At 37.3% G+C, this 23,380-nt stretch overlaps 1 protein-coding gene across 2 annotated transcripts in view; it reads left to right on the top strand.

Annotated features, from left to right (window-relative positions):
* The window catches only part of cachd1 (cache domain containing 1), a 91,361-nt gene that overhangs the window by 34,220 nt on the left and 33,761 nt on the right, over positions 1-23,380 (top strand). For both annotated transcript variants that reach the window (XM_008406159.2, XM_017304501.1), the window contains 2 exons: positions 9,986-10,048; positions 16,667-16,815. In XM_008406159.2, the coding sequence (XP_008404381.1) occupies positions 9,986-10,048; positions 16,667-16,815 (212 nt within the window). The remainder of the gene's footprint in view (positions 1-9,985; positions 10,049-16,666; positions 16,816-23,380) is intronic.

Raw genomic sequence — 23,380 nt, 5'->3', positions numbered from 1 at the left:
GCAATAGTGCAATAGTCTGTTTAGTCCAAAACTTAGTCCTTCTTTTTACATCCAGCAATAGTGCAATAGTCTGTTTAAAGCTAAAGATACACTGAGGAACACGGGACCTGCCACTGAAAGAAAAGTAGGATCATGCAGTAGATATACCCTGAAAGTCCAAAGTCACTTTCTACTTATGACTTGATAAGACTTTGTAGTCAGTAGTGAAAAGTCACAATTTTACTGCCTCTGAAGCATTAAAACCATTTAAGATGTTGAACTTTAGAAATTCGCTGTAAATAATTGACTTTGCCCAAACCCTAACCCTAGTTGAACAGTAACAAGGAAAAATTGATGAAACTATTGTTCGTTTGTGTCTGTGAGATAATTTCACATGTCTGACTGGGTTAACTATAAATAGAGATGAAGGGCAGTTCATCTTATACTAGCTGTTAAAACAATTTTTTTTTTCTTCACTGTACTGAAGAATCAAAAGTCACATTTTAGTGTCTGAGTGTGATGTTTTTTATTTGACAATGAAATTTTAGACCAGCCTGAAGTATTTCTAAGTACCACAATTTTTTTTTCAAAATTATGATTTTCAATAAAAACAACATTCCATCAGACTCTTCCTACAGTCTAAATGCTTTTAATGAGATGTGGAAAACAGCTGAAGGAACTGGAGTTTCCTCTGGTTTTATTGAGCTTAGAATTCTGCTGCACATTGCCAGCTGGCTGAAAGAAGATTTTTATAATTTCTTCTCCTCTGATTATAAGAAATATAACAGCTTGTTAAACTATAAAAGTTAGAATAGCAAAACAAGATTAAAAACTTCCTCTAATTTTATTTGGGGGTTAATTTTTTCTTGTTTGCATGTCAGAATAAGAAAATGATTAGAGAGCCCTTTAAAATTAGAGAATCAAAGCTTTCCGTTCGTACAGAGGAACCAGCATTTTCTTGTCCTTTTTGGCTGAGACTTAAAGGTGTTTTGTGAAGAGCGGGTCCTCAGTGAGACACCAGAGTCTCACCAGAGAGCTTTGGTGAGCATGATGGACAGTTTAGTACATTAGTGTGCTGCTATGACTATAAGGATTTATGTTTTTATGAGTTTGTGCAGTAAAGATTTGACATATTTTCCAAACAGCCAGTAAACATCCAAAAATAGATTCTCCACACACACACACACACACACACACACACACACACACTCACCACCAGCACCCAGACCATCACAGTAGGTGGGCTGAGGTTGCCTCTGTGGTCGGTTGGGTCGATTCAAATTAAATTGACCCCCGTCACCCTTAAATGCAGCAGCGAGCAGTTTGTAGACACTGACAGCTTGTCATTTAATTAGCCAACCTTCTTCACAGTGTTGAGATTGAGACGCGCTTAATTAGCTACAGTTTGGTTCCTCTCTGGCCGTTATGGGTGAATATAGAAACTCTGCTGACTTGGTTCCATTTACAAAAGCTAACCCCTACTTGGTCATTTCTTTTATGGTCCTGTCAAAATCCTTTTAAGATTTGATTCTATCCTTAGGACCTAAACTTTGGAAATCCATGAAGATCTTGTTTGTGGCATATGATGAGTGGCATAGCATCAGGTTTTTTGGAAATACATTTATTAGACACATCCAGGAGTTTTTAGCAACTGCACAATCTGTGAGTATTTGATAATTGTACAAAATATGTAATTTCTCACCGCATCTGATAAACATTCCCCAAAAATTTTAATGTTGCCTGCAGATTAAAACACCAGATTGTGGAATCATTGAAGCAAAATATCAGAACTGCTGTCAGAGTGCATTTCTGCATAAAACATGGCCCCTAACTCAATCACACAACACATCTGTACGAAACGGTTCCACGGGGACATGCTGCCTCAACAAGATGACGCAGTATTTGTCATGTGATCACATCAATAAGAGCTGATATCAACACTTCTGATAAACATCACTTTCCCTGGATAGAAGTATAGTAGTATTACACTGAGTTACATTTGATATCGTTGTGAAATAAACCCTAGAAAATATATCTTTTTCCTGGAATTCAGTGCAACTCTGCCATAAAAAAAACTGCAAAGGTGAGGCAGTTATTTCTACACTGTTCTTTTTTTATTATTATTTTCATTGCAAATACAAGCAGTTTCATTTAGTTTTCCTCTCCCAAGTGCCCGCTTCCTGACTTTTCTTTGTAGTGTTTAGGAAAAAGAAAATGGAGACAGGAGAGGTTGGGGAAGAAGACATGGCAAAGGTCTAGGAGAAAAAGGAGGAGGGAAAAAAAACAACATGCACATCAGAAGTGAAGCTCTAATACTGCACCCTTGGCTTCCAGGCCTTTGTAGTGCAATGAGCAAGGAGTTGGTTTGGAGGGGGGCACAGGAGGGGCTACGCCAGGCTGCGCAGCAGCGAGGAAGCAGCAGTTTGTCTCATGGGCTTCAGGTTTTCATCTTTGTTGTGTGCAAACCAATTTTTGAGGCTCCACATCTCCAGAACAACTACTCATCAATCTCTTGCAGTGAAAGCGCTTTCACACATTAGGTTTGCACATTTGCCTAGTACTAACACGTTTGTACGTAAATTCAGCCACACCTAAGCCATGCCTTTTGGTTCATAGATGAACCCTGACCCAGTGAAGCCCTGGAGACGGGATTAGTGTGGGTGTGCTGGTGTAGGAGGGTGGTGTGCAGAACCTGCTGACTGGCGACTGAAGAGTTAATAGGTGTAGCTTTAAATCTGCCTGATCTCTGCTTCTGTTTCACTTTTCCTCCCCCAATATTGTCATGTATTTCCTTGTAGATTGTAGTGTGAGTTCACTACTGTTATCCATGGCATAGGTTATGTTCCTATAGTATGACCTTAAGTAAAAATGTAATTCTTCAAAAATATTTATACAAGATTTTAAACAAAAATGTGTAATGTAGAATTATTCCTTCTATTGCAATAATTACAGTTAGAGATTTGGTTTATACAGTGTTCCTTTGATACGAAAGTCTAAAAATACAGAATACGATTTATCCAGTCCTCATTGTGCATAATATCAATGTTGCCGTTTCATACAGTTTTAAATATCTAGCTGGTGAATTAGTCCGGCCCAACAGTCATGTTCGCAGCCTGCAGGTGGCTTCTTAAATACACACACCACTCATAGCTTACTGTCGTGTTGAAACCGTGTTTGACTTGAAAAGAGACGCTTCTTACGTTTCCACACCATGACAGCCTTTTTTTTGTAACTGAGGTTTTTTCCAAACAGATGCATTTGTCTGACTTGTAAATAGAAAATGAGCATGCCGACTATGCTTTTTTTTTCCAGCCAGCCGACTCATTGTTTGCATGAACAGGTTTAAGGAGGAGGATGTCCTGTGCTTGTCTATGCTCTACTATTGGGGAAAATTTTTCTCACTCATACTTTCTCTGGCATCTCTGGTATGACATGAATGTTTTGGAACTTTTGAAAAACCTTAAAGCTTGAAACCAGTAACTTTCCCATGCTTATTTATGTAACCATGCATAAAACTCACAAGTCAACATACGATACTGAATTCACGAAAACCAGGCGAGATTTTAATATTAATTTATAGAAAATTTCGAAGGTCAAATTTATGCTTCAAAAAGCCCTTTATACGACATTTTTAACAATTTTAGAACAAACTTGACAAACTCCTACTTATTGTTGAATTCTATTAAAGAATTTAAAACTCTTGGGACATTTTAGCAGTATTGAACCTTTAGTTTTTAAAACCTGTCTTTATTGTTAAAACCTGTCTTACATAATGACAAATGTAAGCCAGCAGAAAAGAATACAAATTAATAGCATAAAAAGTTGCCATTAGCTAATGATTTATCATCTTCATGAAGAGGTGTCCCAGACTGCACTGGAACATGTCGACCAGTGCTAATTATAGCTTAGAAATTTGATCTGGCAGCACAAATAAGTTTATAAAATCTATATTTTCATCTTGCCCTGATTTTATTTGTTTTTTTTCCCTCACCTTCGACAAATTATACTGGTGACTGTATCATCAGTTTTCACTGTTTCAAAGTCTTACATCAAACAAAATGGTCTAAATGAGATGAAGTGGTAAATAAATTAATGCATGTGTTGCTGTCTTGATAACAAACACAACCCAGGTTTTGGGAACTACAGATGTTGTTTTTTTGGTTTTGGAACTCGAAGGATGAACTTTCTTTAAAGTTGAGCCATTCCTGCAAACAATTCGGCTGTGGCTGGGATTAACCTCAAGCTGGATGGATTTAAAACTGGCCTAATGAGACAAAAAGAGGCCCGTTCTCTGTGATCAATGTTTGAATGCATTGCTTTGGAGCTTAGTTATCAGAAAGCTGCCCATTTTAGATCAGGGAAGCTTTTAAGCTCACTCTTTAAGACTCTCCTTTTAACTTGGCTTTAGAGGCCAAACTATGACATTCTTGGAGAGCTATGGTGTTCTCATTATTATGGTCCTGCTACGAACTGATTTTGTTGCACGTCTGCAAAAATAACCATGTTCCCCCAGACTGATTTTCAAATTATTTATTTCACGAGAACAACAACTATGTTGCCTTTTCCTTCAACATATTTGAATACAGTCACTGATTTAGCAATAAGCAGAAAGACTGAATCTGAATTTTATTGGCATTGTATGTGACCACCACAAAATGGTGCATGATTACGTAGAGGAAGAAAAAAAGGTTTACAGTTCGACCCTTTTACTCTGATACCTGCAAATATATCTGTAAACCACCAAACACCTGTGTGCATTTTTATCTCAGTATCAATCATTCTTTGACAGCTTCATAAGTTTTCAGGACAGGGGGATCTGAAGTGCATACCCAGAAAAAAATCTGGTTTAGGGTTGTAAAATGACTTCAGACTGAGTGGTTTAGATGAAAACATATTCATGTATTCATAGGAATCTGCAAAAAGATCAAACAATAGTTTTTCAATGATGTCCTCTAACATCATTAATGTGAATTAGTGTGCAAAATCCAAAACATTTGCTAGTTTAATTACAATGAAATGTGGTTCTACAAAGTCACAGAAATACATGATGCACTTTCAGATTTATATATTTTTTTTAAATATAAGAAAACCATATTTCATTTTTGTTTCACTTTATAATTATGTGTGGTATATCACATGAAATACCAATTGAATACAATGAAGTCTGCAGAACTTGATGCAGTGTGGAAGGACTCAAGTGGTGCGAAGACCTTCACAAAGGCAGTGGAACTTCCATTTTCCCAGAAATGCTTGGCAGTGGTTTGCACAGAAAAGTTTGAATATGCTCCGACACCCAACAGTTTTTGGTGTCCTTGTTTGATTACGGGTCACGGTAGCCCACGGGGCCCCAGTGGCTCAGACAGCCCTGGGCCTCTCAGGTTTCAGAGGCGAGCATTCCTCGCTGACTGCTCTGTAGCTGTGAAAACCGCAAAACAGCTCCAACAACAAACACTCGAGGCGATGGGGCAAAGGCAGCTAACCTGTGGCTAATCAACAACAGAAGTTTTCTCACTCTTGATTTTTTTTTCTTAAAGTTTTCTGAGTGCATGGAAGAATTGAGAGCTCTTTCCTCAATTTTCCCCTCTTCTTAGGTTTGTGTAGCTTTAAAGTTTAAAAACACATAATTCCTGCTACGTTGTGGCATTTCTGCTGGAATTTACTCCTTGCAAATAAGTCTGTAGTGAAATATGGTTTTACCTGTGTGTGAATGAAACATGATGAAGCATGTTAATAACTTAGTATCATGAAATGATTGCACAAAAAACGGTGATGGTAAAGATGACGAATAGTCAGATCATCGGTTTGTATTTCTCTTAGTATGTTTGGGAGACTAACATACTAACTAGTTTGTATTTGTGCTCTTAATAGCAGTTAAATACTGAATGAAATGGGCTGAGGATGTTGTTTTAAACAGGATTGTGGGGACTTTTATGATGTAAATTACATTTACTGCTACATTTGTGAGTTTTCAGTGAATTAAAAAAATATATCTAATAAAAATACCTTTTATTGTAATTAGCAAATGAGATTATTGAACGCCAACATCTTGAAGTTCTGTTTGACCGCTGGTGTTAAATCAATTAAGCTTACCCTGTGTTTTTGTGTCTGTTAAAGTTACTGTTGTAAAACTGAGGGAGTGGACAAACTCCATGTCCACATTATCATTTAGTCTAAAATGCTTGCACAGTTGTTTTTTATTAAAAAAAAATATTCAGGAGACATTTTATGGACACTTTGACATTGCAGCTTTAAGTTGTCCTGGTGAGTAATCTGTCAATATATTTCAATTAGTTTATAAGTTAGTTTATAATTTCTCAAGTCTAAATACTGATTGCCTCTACATTATCAAACACGCTCACTGGTCATTCATGTAGCTACAACCCTCTTTAGCTTATAAAACTGCCCTAGTTTATTCATCAGCGCTGTGTTTTTCATGTACGTGCTGGGAAATTTAATAAGCGGAAATAAAAGACAGTCATGGACCATGCTCTGAAAGTTTTTTTAAATTTTTTTATTTTCCATGGTGTTATAGATGTCTGCATGTTGTGCATCAAATTTTCTACTGAAAACCATTTCAGTATCACATCACTAAAAATCTCCAGAGCAGTTGAGATTTAAGGGCGCTCCAGGTTAGTGCGGTGTATTTGAAGTTGTTGCTGGCCCTCTGGAATGTGTCTACAAAAGGTGTAGACAGACAGCAGGAAATGGCTGCACAGTAGAAACCAGACAATTTAGGGCTTTGTGTGTGATGGTTCAGCCTCGAGTGAACCACCTGCCTACCTGCTGCCACAACACAAACGTTAGTTTTTCCTCTGTTTGTAGCTTCCACAGAGTGCTACTGCCTGGGCTTGAGAAAACTGTGTACATAGCTGTGCATTAGAGTCCATTTGAAGGAAAGCATGCTTGTTATTGTATGTTTATGTGTCACAGCAGGTGCACATTTACMAGACGGCTCTAGGGCTTTCTGAGCGGTAAGGTCACACCAGGACTCATTTTCTCCATGTCTGAATGCTCTGCTCCTGCTTCCTGCTCACTTAGTATACATCAGGGGCTTCTAAAACGCCTCAGCCTGCAAGGTAAATGTGGAAATGTAACATCACTCTGTGAGCCCAGCTAAAGAAAACAGTCGATCTGTGCTGGAGCTGGACGACACCGAGGTGACACATTTTCGATGTCAACCAGCGAACTTAAGGACTATGATGTCACAATAATTGGGGGTTTTAGCAGTTGAGGTTATTGCTTTCCTTTTTACTATTATTTTTTTTTAAATTGGTCCAGTTTGTGTAAAAATAAATGTACTACTTAGTTTTTTGTTTATTTCAAATGGTTTTCCCCCTGATTTTATATAATTTCAACTTGTAATTTCATTTTTTTTCTGGAGCAAATATTTGAGCTGATTTTAAGCAGCCTCCTACATCATCTGGATAAAAATGTTTTAATGATTATTACAGCCATATGGAAATCTAAGTACAGCCTTAGTAGTTTGTTGAACTACATTTAGCTGTTACACCTTAAAGTAGTTTATTTCTTCGTTGCACCCATCAGTTTCTCACTATGCTGTGCAGAAATGTTGCCTCCCTCTTTCTTGCTATGTTGCTTTAGCTCGTTGAAGTTTCAGGAAATTTGTTTTTGCAGCGTTCTCTAAAGGTCCCAATTTCATTCCAGTTGAGATCTAAGATTTTAAAACATTTGTTCTTTTGTTTTTCAGTTATTGTTCTGTAGATTTGTTGCTGTGTATGGGCTTAACAGATGGTCTCAAATATATGCTTAAAAAGAGATCCAGATCACAAAAATGGTTCACCTGTCAGGTTTTATATTTTGACTGATAAAGGTTTTATTTTGTCATTTTAAGCAATGTGCTTCAGGTGCTTTACTTGAAGTAGGAGTTCTGTATCTAACAGAAAATGAAGGTCTCTCAATGTTAATCCCCATTTGTACACATTGAGGACACATTATGTCCCCCAATGTGTTTTTATTTTAAAAGTCAAGAAGTGCATCAAAATAGATGTTGAATGAGGTGTTTATTGACTGAAAATGGTGGGTGTTCTTACTCTTTATTTAGATCAAAGAAAAAAAAAACCCTGATTCTTCTGTATTTGACCTACTGATCACAGGTCAGATTGGATTAAAATCAGACTATTCTGACCTCCAGCAACTGACTGGTGCATTTTCAATTACAAATGTTCAGTAAAGCGACATTATTGTTGGGACTGATGCACTTGCCATAACTTAATGGATCATCTAAGATTCCAGTGATCTAAATGATAATACATTTCCTAATCAGTGGCTGTAAGTATCAGTAATTGTAAGTTACGTTGGACAAAATGATCACAAGGACTGATTCCGGACCAACGACTGGACTCATTATTCAGCCAACAGTTGGTCAGTTGAGGGAACTATTTTACCTCAGACTTTTCTCAGTATCCAGCTGGAAAGGCAAGCTCATTAGTAGCTTCTGCTGCCAGTTTACTTGACATCCATAATTATTATCAAAGACTTTTAGTTGGCATGTGTTCTTTTCAAACATGACTAACCCTAATTATTGCATTTTCACCAACCATGAATTCATATTATGAACTTTCTTCAAAAATATTCAGAGTTCCTCTAGTAAGAGTTTCTTTTGCCTTGATTTATTGACACACAATCTCATTTTTACAACATCTGCTTAAACCCAAGATATATGTACAAAAACTGACTTTATACTTATAATACTTCAATATGACTGATGAAAAATTCTCCCTGTAGCATTATGTCTATTCTTCAATTTCAGAGACTGTAATCTTGACATTGTCCAAATGCATTTTTTGAACAATATTGTTAAAACATAGAAATTTATATAGATACATTGGCTGTATCAACTCTTTTTTTCATGTTACAATAAAGACATGATTTATTAAAAAAGAAATACATACACTACCTTCAATTGGAGCACATTGTGCAGGAATGCTGTACCATCTGCTGTAAAATATTTCATTTTGATGATGTTCTATTTTATATTAATGTGCTGTTTTTTTAGCCTTTAAATCAATCAACATTCATCTATATTGTGTTTTACAACATGATTGAATGTATTTTTCTTTTTTTATTCATTATCTACTTTATGAAAATGTGTACTTAAATATTTAATATCAGGAGGTTACTCAGAAAGATTTCAGTTTGATTAGGAGTTAAAATCTGTCGCATCATAATGTGAACTGGAAATTGATTATTTATATTTAATGTAGAAGCGATTTAAATTTTACAGCAAATATGGGAATTTTTGACAGCATTCATATAAAATTTATGATTGATGGACAAAAAATGGTTAAATGGTATAAAAAAGTATGAATTCCCAGAATGGCAACATGTGGATTCAAAAACTGTACTAAAACAGTTTATTCAGGATTTAGCGCAAATTTAAGGTGGAAAAAAATGGCAATGTCAAATGTACCATGCAGACTAATTAAAGACAGAGAAACTGTATTGACATGACAAGTGTAGGCTGAATTACGGCGCCCTGAGGGACACCTTTTAATCTTACCATTTAATTTTAAGGGACCACCTAAGTGCATTAGTACTGGTGCATGAATCTGTTTCAGTAACAGAGTCAAGTTTTATCGTTCCTGAATTTCAGAGAATATTGCATGGAAAACAAGTTGGTCATTTGCATACAGATGGAGTGATGCATCAAGGGCATTTTGACAAACATTAATGTAGATTGGACAAATTCAATATAATTTATGCATAATGTTTATGGAGGAGACCTTAAATAAAATGAATTGCTTAGATGCGTTTCTTAAGATACATACTTCACTCTATAACCATGGGATTCATATTTTTAGCATGATAATAAACATCGGTCATCAACACAGAGATGGAGATGTATCACTAACACTCTGCCTTAATAGAGAGCCTTGATGGTCACTCTTAATCAAGTTGGTCCTTTCTGGTCAGGTTTTATAGGTGCTGGTCTCCAGTCTTTACCTGGTCCAACCTCACTGTCTCTGCTCTCTCTCTCTCTCTCCAGAGGATTTTCAACTCCTTCGTGTACACAGAGAAGACATCAAACGGAGAGACAGAAGTTCAGCAGGTGAGTAACAAAGACCTCTGCTGTGTGCGTGTGTGTCTGCGCGCGTGTGTGTGCGTGTGCGCTCGTTCTTCTGCTTGTCTGTGCATGCATGTGCTATGGTGAATGTCTGTGGTCTTGTGTAGCATTCACTTCAGCAACACTGAGGACAGACACCAGGGGGTTTATTAAAATTCAATATCTGCTGTCCCTGCGGCTTTGAAGTTTGGTAACTTATTTATTTCTTTTTACTCCTCTGTCCGTGGCTATCCATCCCTTTCTGCTCCTCGTTATAGTAAGAGCTCAAAGCTTTGGACAAACCGTCAGGAAGACAGATGAGCTGCTGCTAAAATCAAATGCTTTTCTTAAATCTATTCAAATGTCAAAATTTTGTGCCCCATTTTGGATTTTATTGTGGAAAAAGAAATCTACTCTGGGTTTTTTGGCACCCTGTGTCAAATCTAACATAATTGAGTGCAGGCGCGGTGTGTAAAAGTGTGTTTGTGTTTGCTTTTCTGCGTCAGGGATCTTGGAAAAGTGACAATGTGCACCACAGTGGTAAACAGCCACCAGCAAGAACAGACAGGTTGACGATTGTTTGCATTTCTCCGGTGACTGTGTCTCTGTTTGTTTCTGTCTGTGTCAGCAGACACATGGAAGTGTGTATGTGAGTGGAGTACAGTGTCTCACACCTTGCTGGTATTTAGTATTCCAGTGGCAGCTGAAACTGATTTTAAAGCATTGTTTTGTAGGGTAACGCATCACAAAATACAATGTTAAAACACTACCCATTATCTTTTTAAATGAGCATCTTTTTTTTGAAGACTCCAGAAGTGAAGTTGCTCCGTCTGAGACTTGAAGTATTTATTTCAGCGGCCAGCCTAAATGGTGCCCATAAATTCTCAGCGTAACCCTCCCGAGGTTGGCTCCAACTACTTCAGATTATAGCTCTGACATAGTTGGCTTGCTCTCGCTCTCTAGGCAGAGGGGCTGTGTCCCTGAGCCAATGCGAGGTTCAATTAGGAGAGTATCTGCAGAGAAACAGTTGAAATGGGAGAAAGCGGAGAAGAGAAACGGACAAGGATCCACAAAGAGGAGCCACCGGCATCTTCAGCGAGGCTGTCCTCATGGAAATTCATTATTCAGGCTGCTGTGCAGACATCTGTCCCTCTGTAACGACAGGCTCTCCCTCTCTGTGCCTGCCTTTATCTCACTGTCCTGCTCATTGACATATGTTGTCAAATCATTAAATTTAAGCTGGTTATTTGCATTGAGGAAAATAGAATGAATTTTAAATTTGCTTTAATCTTCTTAAAGCCATAGTTGTGAGGGCAACTGGATCACATGCTGTCTGTGCTCAGGCGATGGTAATAGAAATGGATTAGGCACTCGTTGCATCTCCATATGTAGTTGGAAGATCTTTTTCCAGCTTAGAAAATTCTGCCATACCTTTACCGATCCAGTATTAATATGTGTATGAGTCCCTGTATAGAAATAAAAACTTACTCGGGTATCGATGACAGTGTGCATGATCCGTAAGGGTAGATCTATTCAGTCTATGCGTTGTGCTCTGAGCGATGTTCACTTTATTCATTTTAAAATATATTTAGAATTCCTAAGTGCACTTTCGGAACCATTTCAAACGTTAGTTGTGGTTCATTTTTTTGTTTGACCTTGGTAGTCAACCTGTTGTTTGTGTCAGTTTCTTTATTTATTTTACATTGACTGTTATATTCCTAATTGCACTGACTGAGCACATTAAAGTTATGTTGGTTTTACATGTCTGACTTGGCCTGTATCTGTATTGGAAATGAAAAAAGTGGATCATCGCATCCCTAACTTAAATGCTTATATGCTCAATGAAACTTTCTGTACCAGCATTATTTATGACTTAGTGCAGTTTGGGAACTGTACTAAGAGCAGTGTTTACTCTGTGGCTAAATGACATCAGAACTGTCGCAAGCATAGGGCTGTTTGTTTATGGAAATATAATTGCCGTGATTATGGTTGCCAATTTCAGAATTATACGTATTTGTCACGATAGATCACTGAATTTGGAAATGCACTGTATTTGTTCCATTAATCTTATTTGCTCACTTCATAAATGCAGCGTTTTCTTTGATTATTGTTTATAAGTGTCTCATGTTTCGGTTGTGGTCTGTTCTTCCATATGTTGCTTCAAAGAAAGCCATAGCCTTGATTGATTGAGTCACTCAAACACAGGTCAGAAGTGGTAACGATGAATACAGTTTCTCTGGAACAGTTTTCTTTTCTGAACATCATTGGAAAGGTTTAGGGGAAAACCTGCATTTGTTTAATGCTATCCACATATCAACAAATTTAACTACTTTTAGGGTTTACAGTGCATTCCTTCATTTTGAAAAAGCATGAGCTTTGAGCATTCAGAATTCAAAAGGACAGAGAATTGGATGGGTTCTTTTCATGTCAAAAATTAGAATCTATTTGAATTGTTCTCATTTTTCTAACAAAAAAGCATTGCATTGAACAGATTTTTGTTATTTCATGTAATTTTGTATAAGCTCATTTTTTGAAAATAAATTATTTGATTACATTTTATATTTTTTTCTTTTTGTGAGCATTGTATTATGTGGTTCTAGCTCTCTAGCCATATAATTATGTAGTTATTTTTCTGTGTAGCTACTTGGCTTGCTAGGATTTATATGTATAAAATCCCTTTAGCAAATTCTTTTGCATAGCCTTCTCTTGAAAAGAGAAATGGCTAAAGCTCCCCAACTGGACGTTTGGGATATTTATTTTATTCATACCTTCTCTACCATCCTTCTCTCTGGGTCTGGTTGCAAGATAAACTTGGCTCCTCGTCCAGCCACGCTCTCACCGTTTCAGTTTTAAATATTTTATTTCTCTGACTCTACATTGGGAAGTTTAAGCGAAAAGTTATTTTCTTTTAGCTATTTTGAGAAATTTGCTTCTGTGGTGTCATATTAGACCATGGAAACAGGAAGTCAATACGTGACTAATTTAACATTGCTAGACACTGATCTGTCTGTCCACAGTTTTTCTAGTTTTCATATTTAAAGCTTGCTTACTGTAGAAATATTGAATACATAATCATTACAAACAATGGTACTTGTACTCCAAAATTGGGCCAAAAGGAAGTGAGGACTCTGGAATAAGATGGAATGTTGACATGGTTTCCAGTAAGTGCTTGTGGTGGCGGATTCTGGTCCGGTGGGTTTTACAAGAGGCTGGTGGAGTGATTCACATGATGGAGAGTAGAGCTCTTGTGTTCTGGAGAGTTTGGTTAATGTGAGGAGAGCAGATTGGTTTGGCTGCTTCATGGCGCACTGTAACCTAAGCTCTAACTTGCAACACCAAAAGAGTTTTGTTTCTTTTAAGTCATTTCTGTTAAAACTTGAATTGGGCTTCTATCACTCCCTCCCCTTGCCAGAGAAGCCCTCCACTGCTGAACTCTGGCCAATTTATCCATATTCAAAGAAAAGTTCACTTTAGCTAATTGCCGTGAAATTCACATTACCACCACGGAGGATTTTACCTTGAAGTTGCAGTGTGACAACATGAGTGTACGTGTCATGCTGTCTGTGTTGCTTGCAGAGGTGCGGCAGTAATTGCGAGCTGCGCCTCAGGCTCCCATTAAGGTCCAAATAGGAATAGCGGCTGGCTGATTAGGTGTACAAGCGGTCAGTGGGTCGGGGTCGCTCACTTTTTTCTTTTTCTTTTTTTTATTTCTTGGTACTGGTTTCAGTCACAGGCTTTTTTGCAAGTAGCAGTAATTATGGGATGTGAACAAAGGAGGTTCAGATACTGTGGAAATAAGCTTTCATCTGTACTCAGAAAGGCTTATTAGATGATTCTGTGCCTGTGGAAGGCATTTGGTTTCTGGTTTTAACACCTTATGTATAAGTTTATGCAGAAAATGTAACGCTTTTTTTTTTTTCCCCTTCTCTCGAACAACAAAATGCTCCAGAAGCTCTCACATCTTTTGGGAGCAAAGTAAGCGGAGCAAACATTTTTTCTAAGACTCAACAGAAAGATTGGTGATGTTAAGTAATTCCTGAATAACATATAAACATTTAACTTAAACAATACAATTAAAAGAACTTAAGTTGTGTTTTTCACAACTTTAGCATCTGCCTTGAGTAATTGGTAGATGCTAAAGTTATCTGCTTTGTATGCAGTTAAACCCAAAGCCATGTCACAAACAGGGAATCAACCAATCTGCTTCTGTAGCATCACAATGCTTTCAGTCACTTGAACTACAATTGATCAGATATTAATTATAAATCTCAATATAGCTGAGATTTGTATAAACCATCCCCAGTGTGTTTAGTGGCCGTGTATTTGGTTCTGTTTTGAGAAGATTGAGTCACTCAGAACTAGGGATGCTCCGATCAGGGGTTTCACTTCCGATACCGATCATCCATGAGGCCGATCTCTGCCGATCACCAATCACTGTCGATCGCCTGAAATGGTTGTCAATTTTTTGCATTAGGTATAACTGCTATTATGTTAACTGGCAAAATGGAAAAATTATCTGGCAATAAATTCACCTAATTTAGACACAAGATATATTTTAATACACATCTAAAATATTTCTTTTTTTTTTTAGTTACATGCTGCAGTTTTAAGCAGACGTTCGGTGTGAGAGTTCAGTCTGGTGGAGGTTGAGCGGTGCTACGTCTGTGAAATATTACTACTAGTACAGAGTAGCGGCGGTCCAACAGCGAGAACAGAACCAGCGTCTAGTGTTTAGTTATGGTGGAGGATCTGTGATGTATTGGGACTGCATCAGAAATGTTTTACCTGGTGGCCTCTACTGGAATGAGTAATTATTAAGTCTTTTAGCTGGATAATGATCCAAAACATAACACCTGTGAGACACCAGAAAAATATCCAAATAAAAAACATTCTTATAAGCAGGTAACTTAAAAATATTAAAGCAGGAAATGAAAAAGTAACGTAACTGTTACCATCATAGGTGGTACAAACGATCTCTGCCATAACTCAAGGTTGTTGCATTGTTGAAGCTGTAGTAAAAAACTCAAAATCTGAAGTTATTATGAGACATTGACAAGTTTTACTTCTTGATCAATTTAGATGGTATTTTATTTATTTTAGATGTTTGTTTCCTCCTTTTGTTTCTGCTGGTTCACTTCGGATAGATGTAGAAAGTGATTCTACCATCAATAATCCTTTTGTTTACATTCTTCTATCAGTGCAGAATCTGAGTAGAACTAATGTTGAAAATATTCCAAAAATACTTTAGGGTTATAGAGTTAGAGTTGTCTTAAAATTTTCTCAAATTTTGTCAGAAAAAGTTGACAGAAAATTGAAGAGTCTGATCAAATTGCTCATAAAAAAATGCCGCACCTTTGGATTTTTTCTCAATGTATTTTGGAATTAAGAATGAGCTATTTGTTGTTATTGCCTCCCAGGAGGCTGTTGCAGATTTATTTCTTGGATTCCTGAAATATCTGGATCCCCATTCAGAAAGTGTATGGGGATGTGCAACCCAAAATGTGTCCTTTTAAAGAAAACACTGCATAATTTAAAGTGGTTCAGGGGGAAAAACATCAGTGAAAAAGCTGATTTTCTTTTTCTCCCTCTTTTGGAAATATATTTGCCTCTGAGAAAACATTCAGTACCAAAAAGATGACTACTTGATAGTCTTTTGCATACGTAAGTTCACAACACATGAAAGATAGTTGTGGATTATACATTTAAATTAGGGTTCTGTCATGCAAATTTTCATCTTTGCAAGTATTTGCAATAGCACAGCTTTTTGATTGGCTCACTCTTGTTGGTCAGGGTTGATTTTCTTATTAAATTACTGAGCAGAGTGACGGCAAGTTTGTATTCTTGAGCTTTAGCCATCCATCACATATTTCTGCTTCTAACCATAATGAATTTCACACTTTGAGTAGCCTGAGGCCTGAAGCATCTTTGATGTTACTCAGCTTCCATGATGATAAATAATACATGTGAATGTTTGTGCATGTGGATGTTTAAGCAGCCCATAGATTTTTGATTGTTTGTGTGTTGTGTGCTGAAGTGGGTGATTCCAGGATCCATACAGATGAGAATTCCATAGATGGATCCAGCTGAGGAGAATACAGAATAAGATTGACATCATTTAACAAAAAACAAAACTAGTCACATATTAAAACCTGTGTTTTAAAGAATCTTTAATTATAGAAGAATAATTCAGTCCAGGTTTGAATAATTAGTACTATTCCACATCCTATTGGTTACTTACAAGAAAACGTAACAGTGCCATTTAAATTTATTTTATTTAATTTTTTTTATGCTTTTAGATCTTCAGGGGGAGAGATCAACATAAAGCATATGAGTCCCAAAGGCCGATATGTCCTAAATTAAGAATACATTTTGATTAGTCTGTATATGTTGCAATTTTTATATTTACAAATACCAAAACAAATGTAAATTTGCTGAAAATTACAACTATTGCCCCTACTTAACTGTTTTATTAGAGCAGAGGTCAATGGTAAAGCCAATGATCCACAACAACAGATATTTCCTAAAATGTAAATGTTTGATTAGTCTGTCTTAGTTGCAGTCTTTATATTTGCAAATGCTAACTTTCAAATAGTTTTATTAACATTTTGTGTTTCCTTTCTGCAGTTGGCCAAGAAGATTCGGGAGAAGTTTAACCGCTACCTGGATGTGGTGAACAGAAACAAGCAGGTGGTGGAGGCGTCCTACACGGCCCACCTCACCTCTCCGCTCACAGCGATACAGGACTGCTGCTCCATACCTGCATCCATGATGGAGTGAGTAATTTTCCCTCAAAAACAACTAGAAGACCGCAAATTTCATCCTTTATGTCACAAGGAAGAAGATCTGCAGGATGTTTTATTATTGTGTGTAAATGCACCTCCAGGACAGCACTCAACCGTCTATAGAGGAGTTGATCATCCTAGTACCCAAACTTATCACCAACTTAGATATAGTTTGATAATCACATGATTTGTCATGACAGGGTACATCACATCTTACTGCACTGAGCACAATAAACTTGTCGTAAAACATGGTAGCATTTTTATGAGTTGAATTTCATTTCAGGCATGGAAGCATTGCACACTGCAGGGTATAAATAATGTGTAGGATGATGGAGTCCCAGACTGCAGACTTTGGGAAATAACAATGTTTGCATCAACTTTGTAGTGGTATATATTATAAAATGCACTATTAAGTCTTGATGAGTTTATGCAATTTGCTTTTTCCTAAAATTAAATAGGGATTTTTAAACGGTTCCAGTGCTGGTGACTTTTTATTTTTAAAAAACTTGATATAAGGTTAAATAAATATTTCCCATTTGAGCCTATTGCAGGGAGTTTAAAATTGGTCCGGTCTACTATCGACCAGGCTTTTTCTCAGCCAATCATCAACTCCAGCAGGCGAAAACACAGTTCAAAAGCTGAGCACAGAAAAAGACAGCACAGTTTTCAGTTCTAATCTACAGAGCCGCAGCTGTCTCTTCCCTTCATCCGCTCTCTCTCCATTTCTCTCTATCTCCCTCCCCTCTATCAGCCAATACAACTAGTCACTTCTCTCTGAAGTTTATGCACTGCAGACTTCACAGGCTGCTAGGTCACCTGTCTTTCCTCCCATCATACAGAAAGTGGGGGTGGGGACGGTTGTCTGGCTCAGAGCCACCAGCCACCTGTAGCCACACCAAGTGCTCAGCATACTGGACATGCATTCAATGCTTGTTCACTCTCAGTTAGCTGTATGTTTTTGCTGCAACATGTTCATTTTAACACAGTGCTAAAAAACAGGGGTTTGCAGCTTTATGAGACTGAAATGGGTAAAAACATTGTTGAGGATAAAAGATGTGTATAAGAAGCTTTGGCAGGTAATAAGGTGTGATGCAGGGAGTCACAATGGAGGTGGTGGTGATAGATGTGCCAAACTGAAGCTGAGTCTGATAGATCTCTGAACTTCAAAGCATTTTCCCCAAGGGAGCACGAAAACTTACCTCTCTTACTCTTATTTCTCTCATTTTTGAATCTGCACATGATCATAAAACACTTGAAAAAATATGCCTGGCAAAAAGAAAAGAAAAATAGATTTTTCATCTTCAGAGCTATACATGAGAAAATGGCTTAAACTTTATTTTCTTCCCTTTTCTGTCCTCTTTATACAAAGAACATACAATATATTGAGCATGTGATGAAGACTAACTTATGGAATTTTGTGACTATCAAAATTGAAGAAAATGTATTTGAGCTACTACTCTACTCAGAAAATAGCAGTACGGCTGCTTATTAATGCTAGTATGTAATTATTTTATTCATAATTGGGTTAGTTATTAGGGTTGCATGTGTTTTGGAAAACATTTATTCGCTGACATTTGCAACATAGCAAGAATACGTTTCACCAACATTTTTTGGAAACGTTTTTTTTTTTTTTTTCTGTCATGATGTAATTTTCTCAGTTCCCTCATTGCATTTCAGCATCTCTGCCAGTCTGGAAGATTGCTCTAGTTTGTGGATTAAGGAAACTTGGAGCCCACATATGTGCTCTTTGAAATTTCAGTATGTCATAGAATAATATTACAAAGATAACTGTGATTCCATATATTGTACAGCGTATAATTTCAAGCAAAAGACTGAACATGTCAAAAGTTAACTTGGCTACCTGCTGGAGGTTTTTACAGCCAGTAGTTTAATCACTAATCAAGTAAAGGGAGAACAAGTAGCAGGAGCTGACAGTGATAATGTCACACCTACAAAAAAATCCAGCTTTGTATGCCCAGATCTCTAAACTTAGCGTAAAGAAAGCTAGGCTAAACAGCACTAGACACATTTCTAGTTTTAAAAAGTTATAATTCTTTACATTTTCGACCAGCAAACAATTTGTTTCCCAGCCTATTAATTAAAACATTACCTTTAATGTGTCATTTGAAGTCAAAACTTATCATATTGACAGAAATTAGCATTAAATTACAATAGAAGTTAGCCTAAGCTAACAGGATCTTAGCTTTGCTTTGATTCAACTTAGTGTCATATTTTGATTTTTAGGTTTTGAAGTCGAGTTTTAAACGCATATCTTAAAACAATATCAAAACGTTTAAAAAAAAAAAAAAAAGTCACGCAAGCTAGTACCCGTTTTTGTTGCCAAGCTAGGCTATATTCGTCCTGACAAAATTATCTTCTTGTTTGGAATTTGTTTTGTATATGTTTGTCCAGCAAAACTTTTAATATATTGCCCTCACTCAGCCATGACATGTCCAATTAAACCTAACATGGGAGAGAAAACGTGGCAACGAAAACAGATGGGACTCGCTGTATGTTTGGCTAAAGCTAAGACCACGAGTCTGTTCAATTCACTTCACTGTGTCTTTCACTAGTTTCAGACCTCAGCTGTTTTCTGGGGTCTCAGTCAGGTCAAGCAGTTTACAGGGGATCAGGTGGTTCACACACTGCTCATGTCTGGCAGCCTATCTTTTCTCAGGGAGGCCACAGAGGGCAGCGGTTAGCATTCGGTGGTATGCTTTAATCATCGCTTGGTCTCACAAACTGACTGCATCTGAAAATAGATATGACTTGTTGAATATGTGTGTGCCTGTATGTTTATGTTTCTAACATGAGACCTCTAGATGTTCTTCTCAACACTTTTGCTGTGAAGCAGTTGTAAAAGTGACAAGTGTGCTGTGCAGCTGCATAGGTGGTACTTTTCATCGGTTGATTTTAGGTGAGGTTTTAAATTGTTTTTTTTTTTTATATTAAAGTTTCTGTTTAGGATGAAAGCTTCCCATAAATGCACCTAAAACACAATAATGTGTCAAAAAATGCCATTGTCCTAATACATAAATACTTGTCTGTTCTGTGTTTTTTCTATATATTTTTTAAACTGTTTGATTAGTCCAACAGTAACCTAGCTACCTAGCATACAGTGTGCTGTTTACCTAGTTGTTATTCAGTAGAATAGAAATTAAATGTATATTTTATAGATTTTTGTGTGCAGAGTAGTTTTGTTTGATGCCACTTTGTCAAACTGACATTTGTCCTCTAACAAAATTCATGCCCGACTTTTACTGGAAAACAGATATTTTGCTGCATTCATTCATTATGTATAGATGCAATGTTACGTTAGAGGTGATAATGCAGAATTTCCATTTACGATTAAAGTTTGCATGGTGTCAATGCCTAGGTCATGTTTCTGCAGAAGAAATTCTCACTATTTTTACTAATGGCAGGCTGACGGGTCACTTCAAAGGTATATATTCCAGTGGTGAATCACTTCTTGAAATTCACATCAAGCAGATCATCTTGTCTCTTGGTTGCACAGTCAACAAAATGACAAGATCTCTGCTTGCACATTAGAGATTAGATATCAAACGTGCTGCCAAGTTGTACGAGGGTCATTATTTATGCTTCAGTAACCAGCGTAGATGTTCTTCATCACTATTTTCTAATGCCTCCTTTAAAGCAACTCATTTTGTCTCCAGTTTAACCCTTTATGCAAAACTTTTCAGCATCTACTGATGATCTTAGTTGTCAAAGTCAAGACTAACCAAATAGTAACTTTGTCCTTTTACTGATTCTTCAAACTAAATGTGTTTTTTTTTACTTCACATCCCTTTGAAAAAAAAACCTCCCTGTGACTTAAAAAGGTAATTGACACCTGCATCATAACATTTTTAATCAAATTAACAAATTCAAACTCAGTCACATTACAAGATAGTAAAGGTCCAAGCTTTGTTGGTTACTGTGGTCTGCCATCAATTTGTTGGGGCACAGCTGTGCATCGAGCTCAGATTTATTGCTACAGCATTCCTAAGAGTGAAACTGGACTTTGAAGATCTTCCTGGAAGCAAGAGAGAAAATGTGAAAGCAGAGCAGCAGATTAAATTATTCAGCAGCATTTATTTACAGCGATGTGAGCATCTTGGTTATGTGGACTATTTCTGTTTTGATGATGCTCTGGTGCTGATGTTTGAGTTGGAGGCCAATAAAATGTAGCTTAGCAAATATCTTTTCACCTTATAAGTTCAAACACACACTCGGAGATTAAATTACAGGGAGGGATTGCAGTTTGCACTTGTTTACCATGCATAGATGCAACTGGAAGACAAAAATAAGCTATTTTTGTACAGTAGCAGCATAATCTGCTGCAGCATTTTTATTAAACTTGAATCTTGACTACCACTGCCTCATTTGACGATCAGTTGTTACAGAGGAAACCCGGTGGGCTTTGGCCTCACTGCTGCTGCCTGCAGTATATCAGTGAAGATACGTGCAGCTTAGTTGATCCTCTTGTAAACTTGATTTATAGTTTTTCTGGACTCCATGTGGAATAGATCCCCTTCTCTCACATAGTTATAAAGTCACGTAGGGGCTGTTGGTGTTTATTATCTGTAACTTTCTAAAATTAACAGTTAGACACCCATAATGCTCTTATTGTTAACAGAGCTCGTAACCTGTGCAGAACATGTTTGAATTCCTGAATGTAGCCTCTTCTATCACCTCTCTCTGACGGCCATTTACTCCAGCCTGTCTTGAGTTATTGCTGGTCGGATTCCTATAAAAGACTTTGATTTGTTGTCCGTCTGAAAGCCTACTCAGAGTAATTGTTCTGAAACCGTAGTTCAATTTTTACTTGCTGTATTTACTTACACTGCAGTGCCTTGTGGGAAATTACTTGTATCACTATTTGACATGACAAACTTCAATGTAATATATTGGAATTTTATTATATGGATCAGAACAAAATGGGACTTAATTGTGAAGTGAAAATAAAATGGATACATGGTTTTCTAAAGTTCTCATAAATAAAAACCTGACACATGATCAGATATTTATGTTATCTGGCCAGAACACTTTTGTCCAGGTCTTTAATTTGACCCCCTACAATGCTTGTGGCTTTATTTCAACAGTGGCTTTCTTCTTGCCCTTCATACGGGAATATTTATACAGTGTATGACAGTTATCAGACAATCCCAATCTCTAGTTATTGCTGTCGCTGCCTAGTTTTTCCAGTTTTACTAATATTCCAAAACTAGCCTTTACAGAACAGCTGGATTTATTCTGAGATTAAATTACAAACTCAGAACGTAGTGGTTATTAGTTTTTTACTACTTGCTAAGGCAGGTTCTGTCTGTACTGTTGGAGGGTAGACCTCTGCTCCCTCCCTGCCCTCGTCTGCCCTGCTTGCTCTGTTTTTGTCGGGTCTTTTTCCTATATTTTTGGAGCCTTTCTTTGCAAATCATACAAATCTACAAATTATGGATCTGGTCAACCGATCTCTCACTGCAATTGATCAAATTTTCGACGAGAAGTCTGGGCACAGGAGAGCCCGCTTGTCCTGCGGGGACACACCCGGCGGGATTCACCCTGGATTTATTCATGATAACAGGATTTCTACTGTTTGGAGCTTTTGGATTCCTGGCTTATCGACAAATTTGTGACAGACTTGGCCGAACTAGCGAACACTCGGACTGTTGGCGTGGACAGAGACGAGGACTCTAAAACTCACTAACCGGATGAAATTGATCTTGGAGAAGTTGCTAGTTTCACCTCAGTGGAACAACCAAACTAATTTGGATGATTGGGACCCGAGATGTATCGGAGAGACTTTAGGGAAGATGGAAATTTATAATCTTCCCGACCTAAGACATTCTGTTTCTGAATTGGCTTTCCCCATGTGGCTTTGGAAGGGCTGCATATCTCTAATCTCCTCGAAGATATGTAAACACAACGCTCTTCCCTCCTCACCCCCTCCTGTATCCATGGAGTTGCGAAGCTGGACACTCCTAAGGACATTCCTAGATAAACAACACCTTTATCGGACTCTGCCAGGATGCTCAGTAACGTTCCTTCGTAGCCCTTTGACGTCACCGCCTTCACTCGTGTCTTTGTTTTGCCCCTTTGTTTTGTCTGAATGTTGCCACCTGCCCTACTGTGTCCTTTCTTCTTTTTTGTTTTAGAAACGGTGGAGTACTCCCTATTTAACCCAGAAAAGGATTATTTTAGTTTATTAGTAATATCAGAAATTGTGGAGTACGCACTATTTAGATCAATGTTATGCAGCCCAGAATTAGAATAACTACGAACTTGGAATCCAGAAATACTTAACAGGAACAGTCGCTGCTTAGTTTATATTACTTTTAAACCAGAAAAGGATTTAGAACAAACTTAGAATTGTGGAGTACTCACTTTAACCCAGAAAAGGAATTAGATCAGTCACTCTTTAGCTTATTTTATCAGAAACTGTAGAGTACTCACTATCTAGAAATGGAATTAGATACTTGGTAACCCTGAACAGGAGCACTTAGTTTACACACTTTAGAACAACATTAGATTAGTTTTCTTTCCTTTTTTTTTTTTTTTT

This window comes from Poecilia reticulata, linkage group LG4 (genome assembly GCF_000633615.1).
Source record: "Poecilia reticulata strain Guanapo linkage group LG4, Guppy_female_1.0+MT, whole genome shotgun sequence".
In the NCBI taxonomy this organism is placed as follows: Eukaryota; Metazoa; Chordata; class Actinopteri; order Cyprinodontiformes; family Poeciliidae; genus Poecilia; species Poecilia reticulata.
Note: the sequence above shows the minus strand (reverse complement) of the source record. Positions and strands in the feature narration are given on the sequence as shown.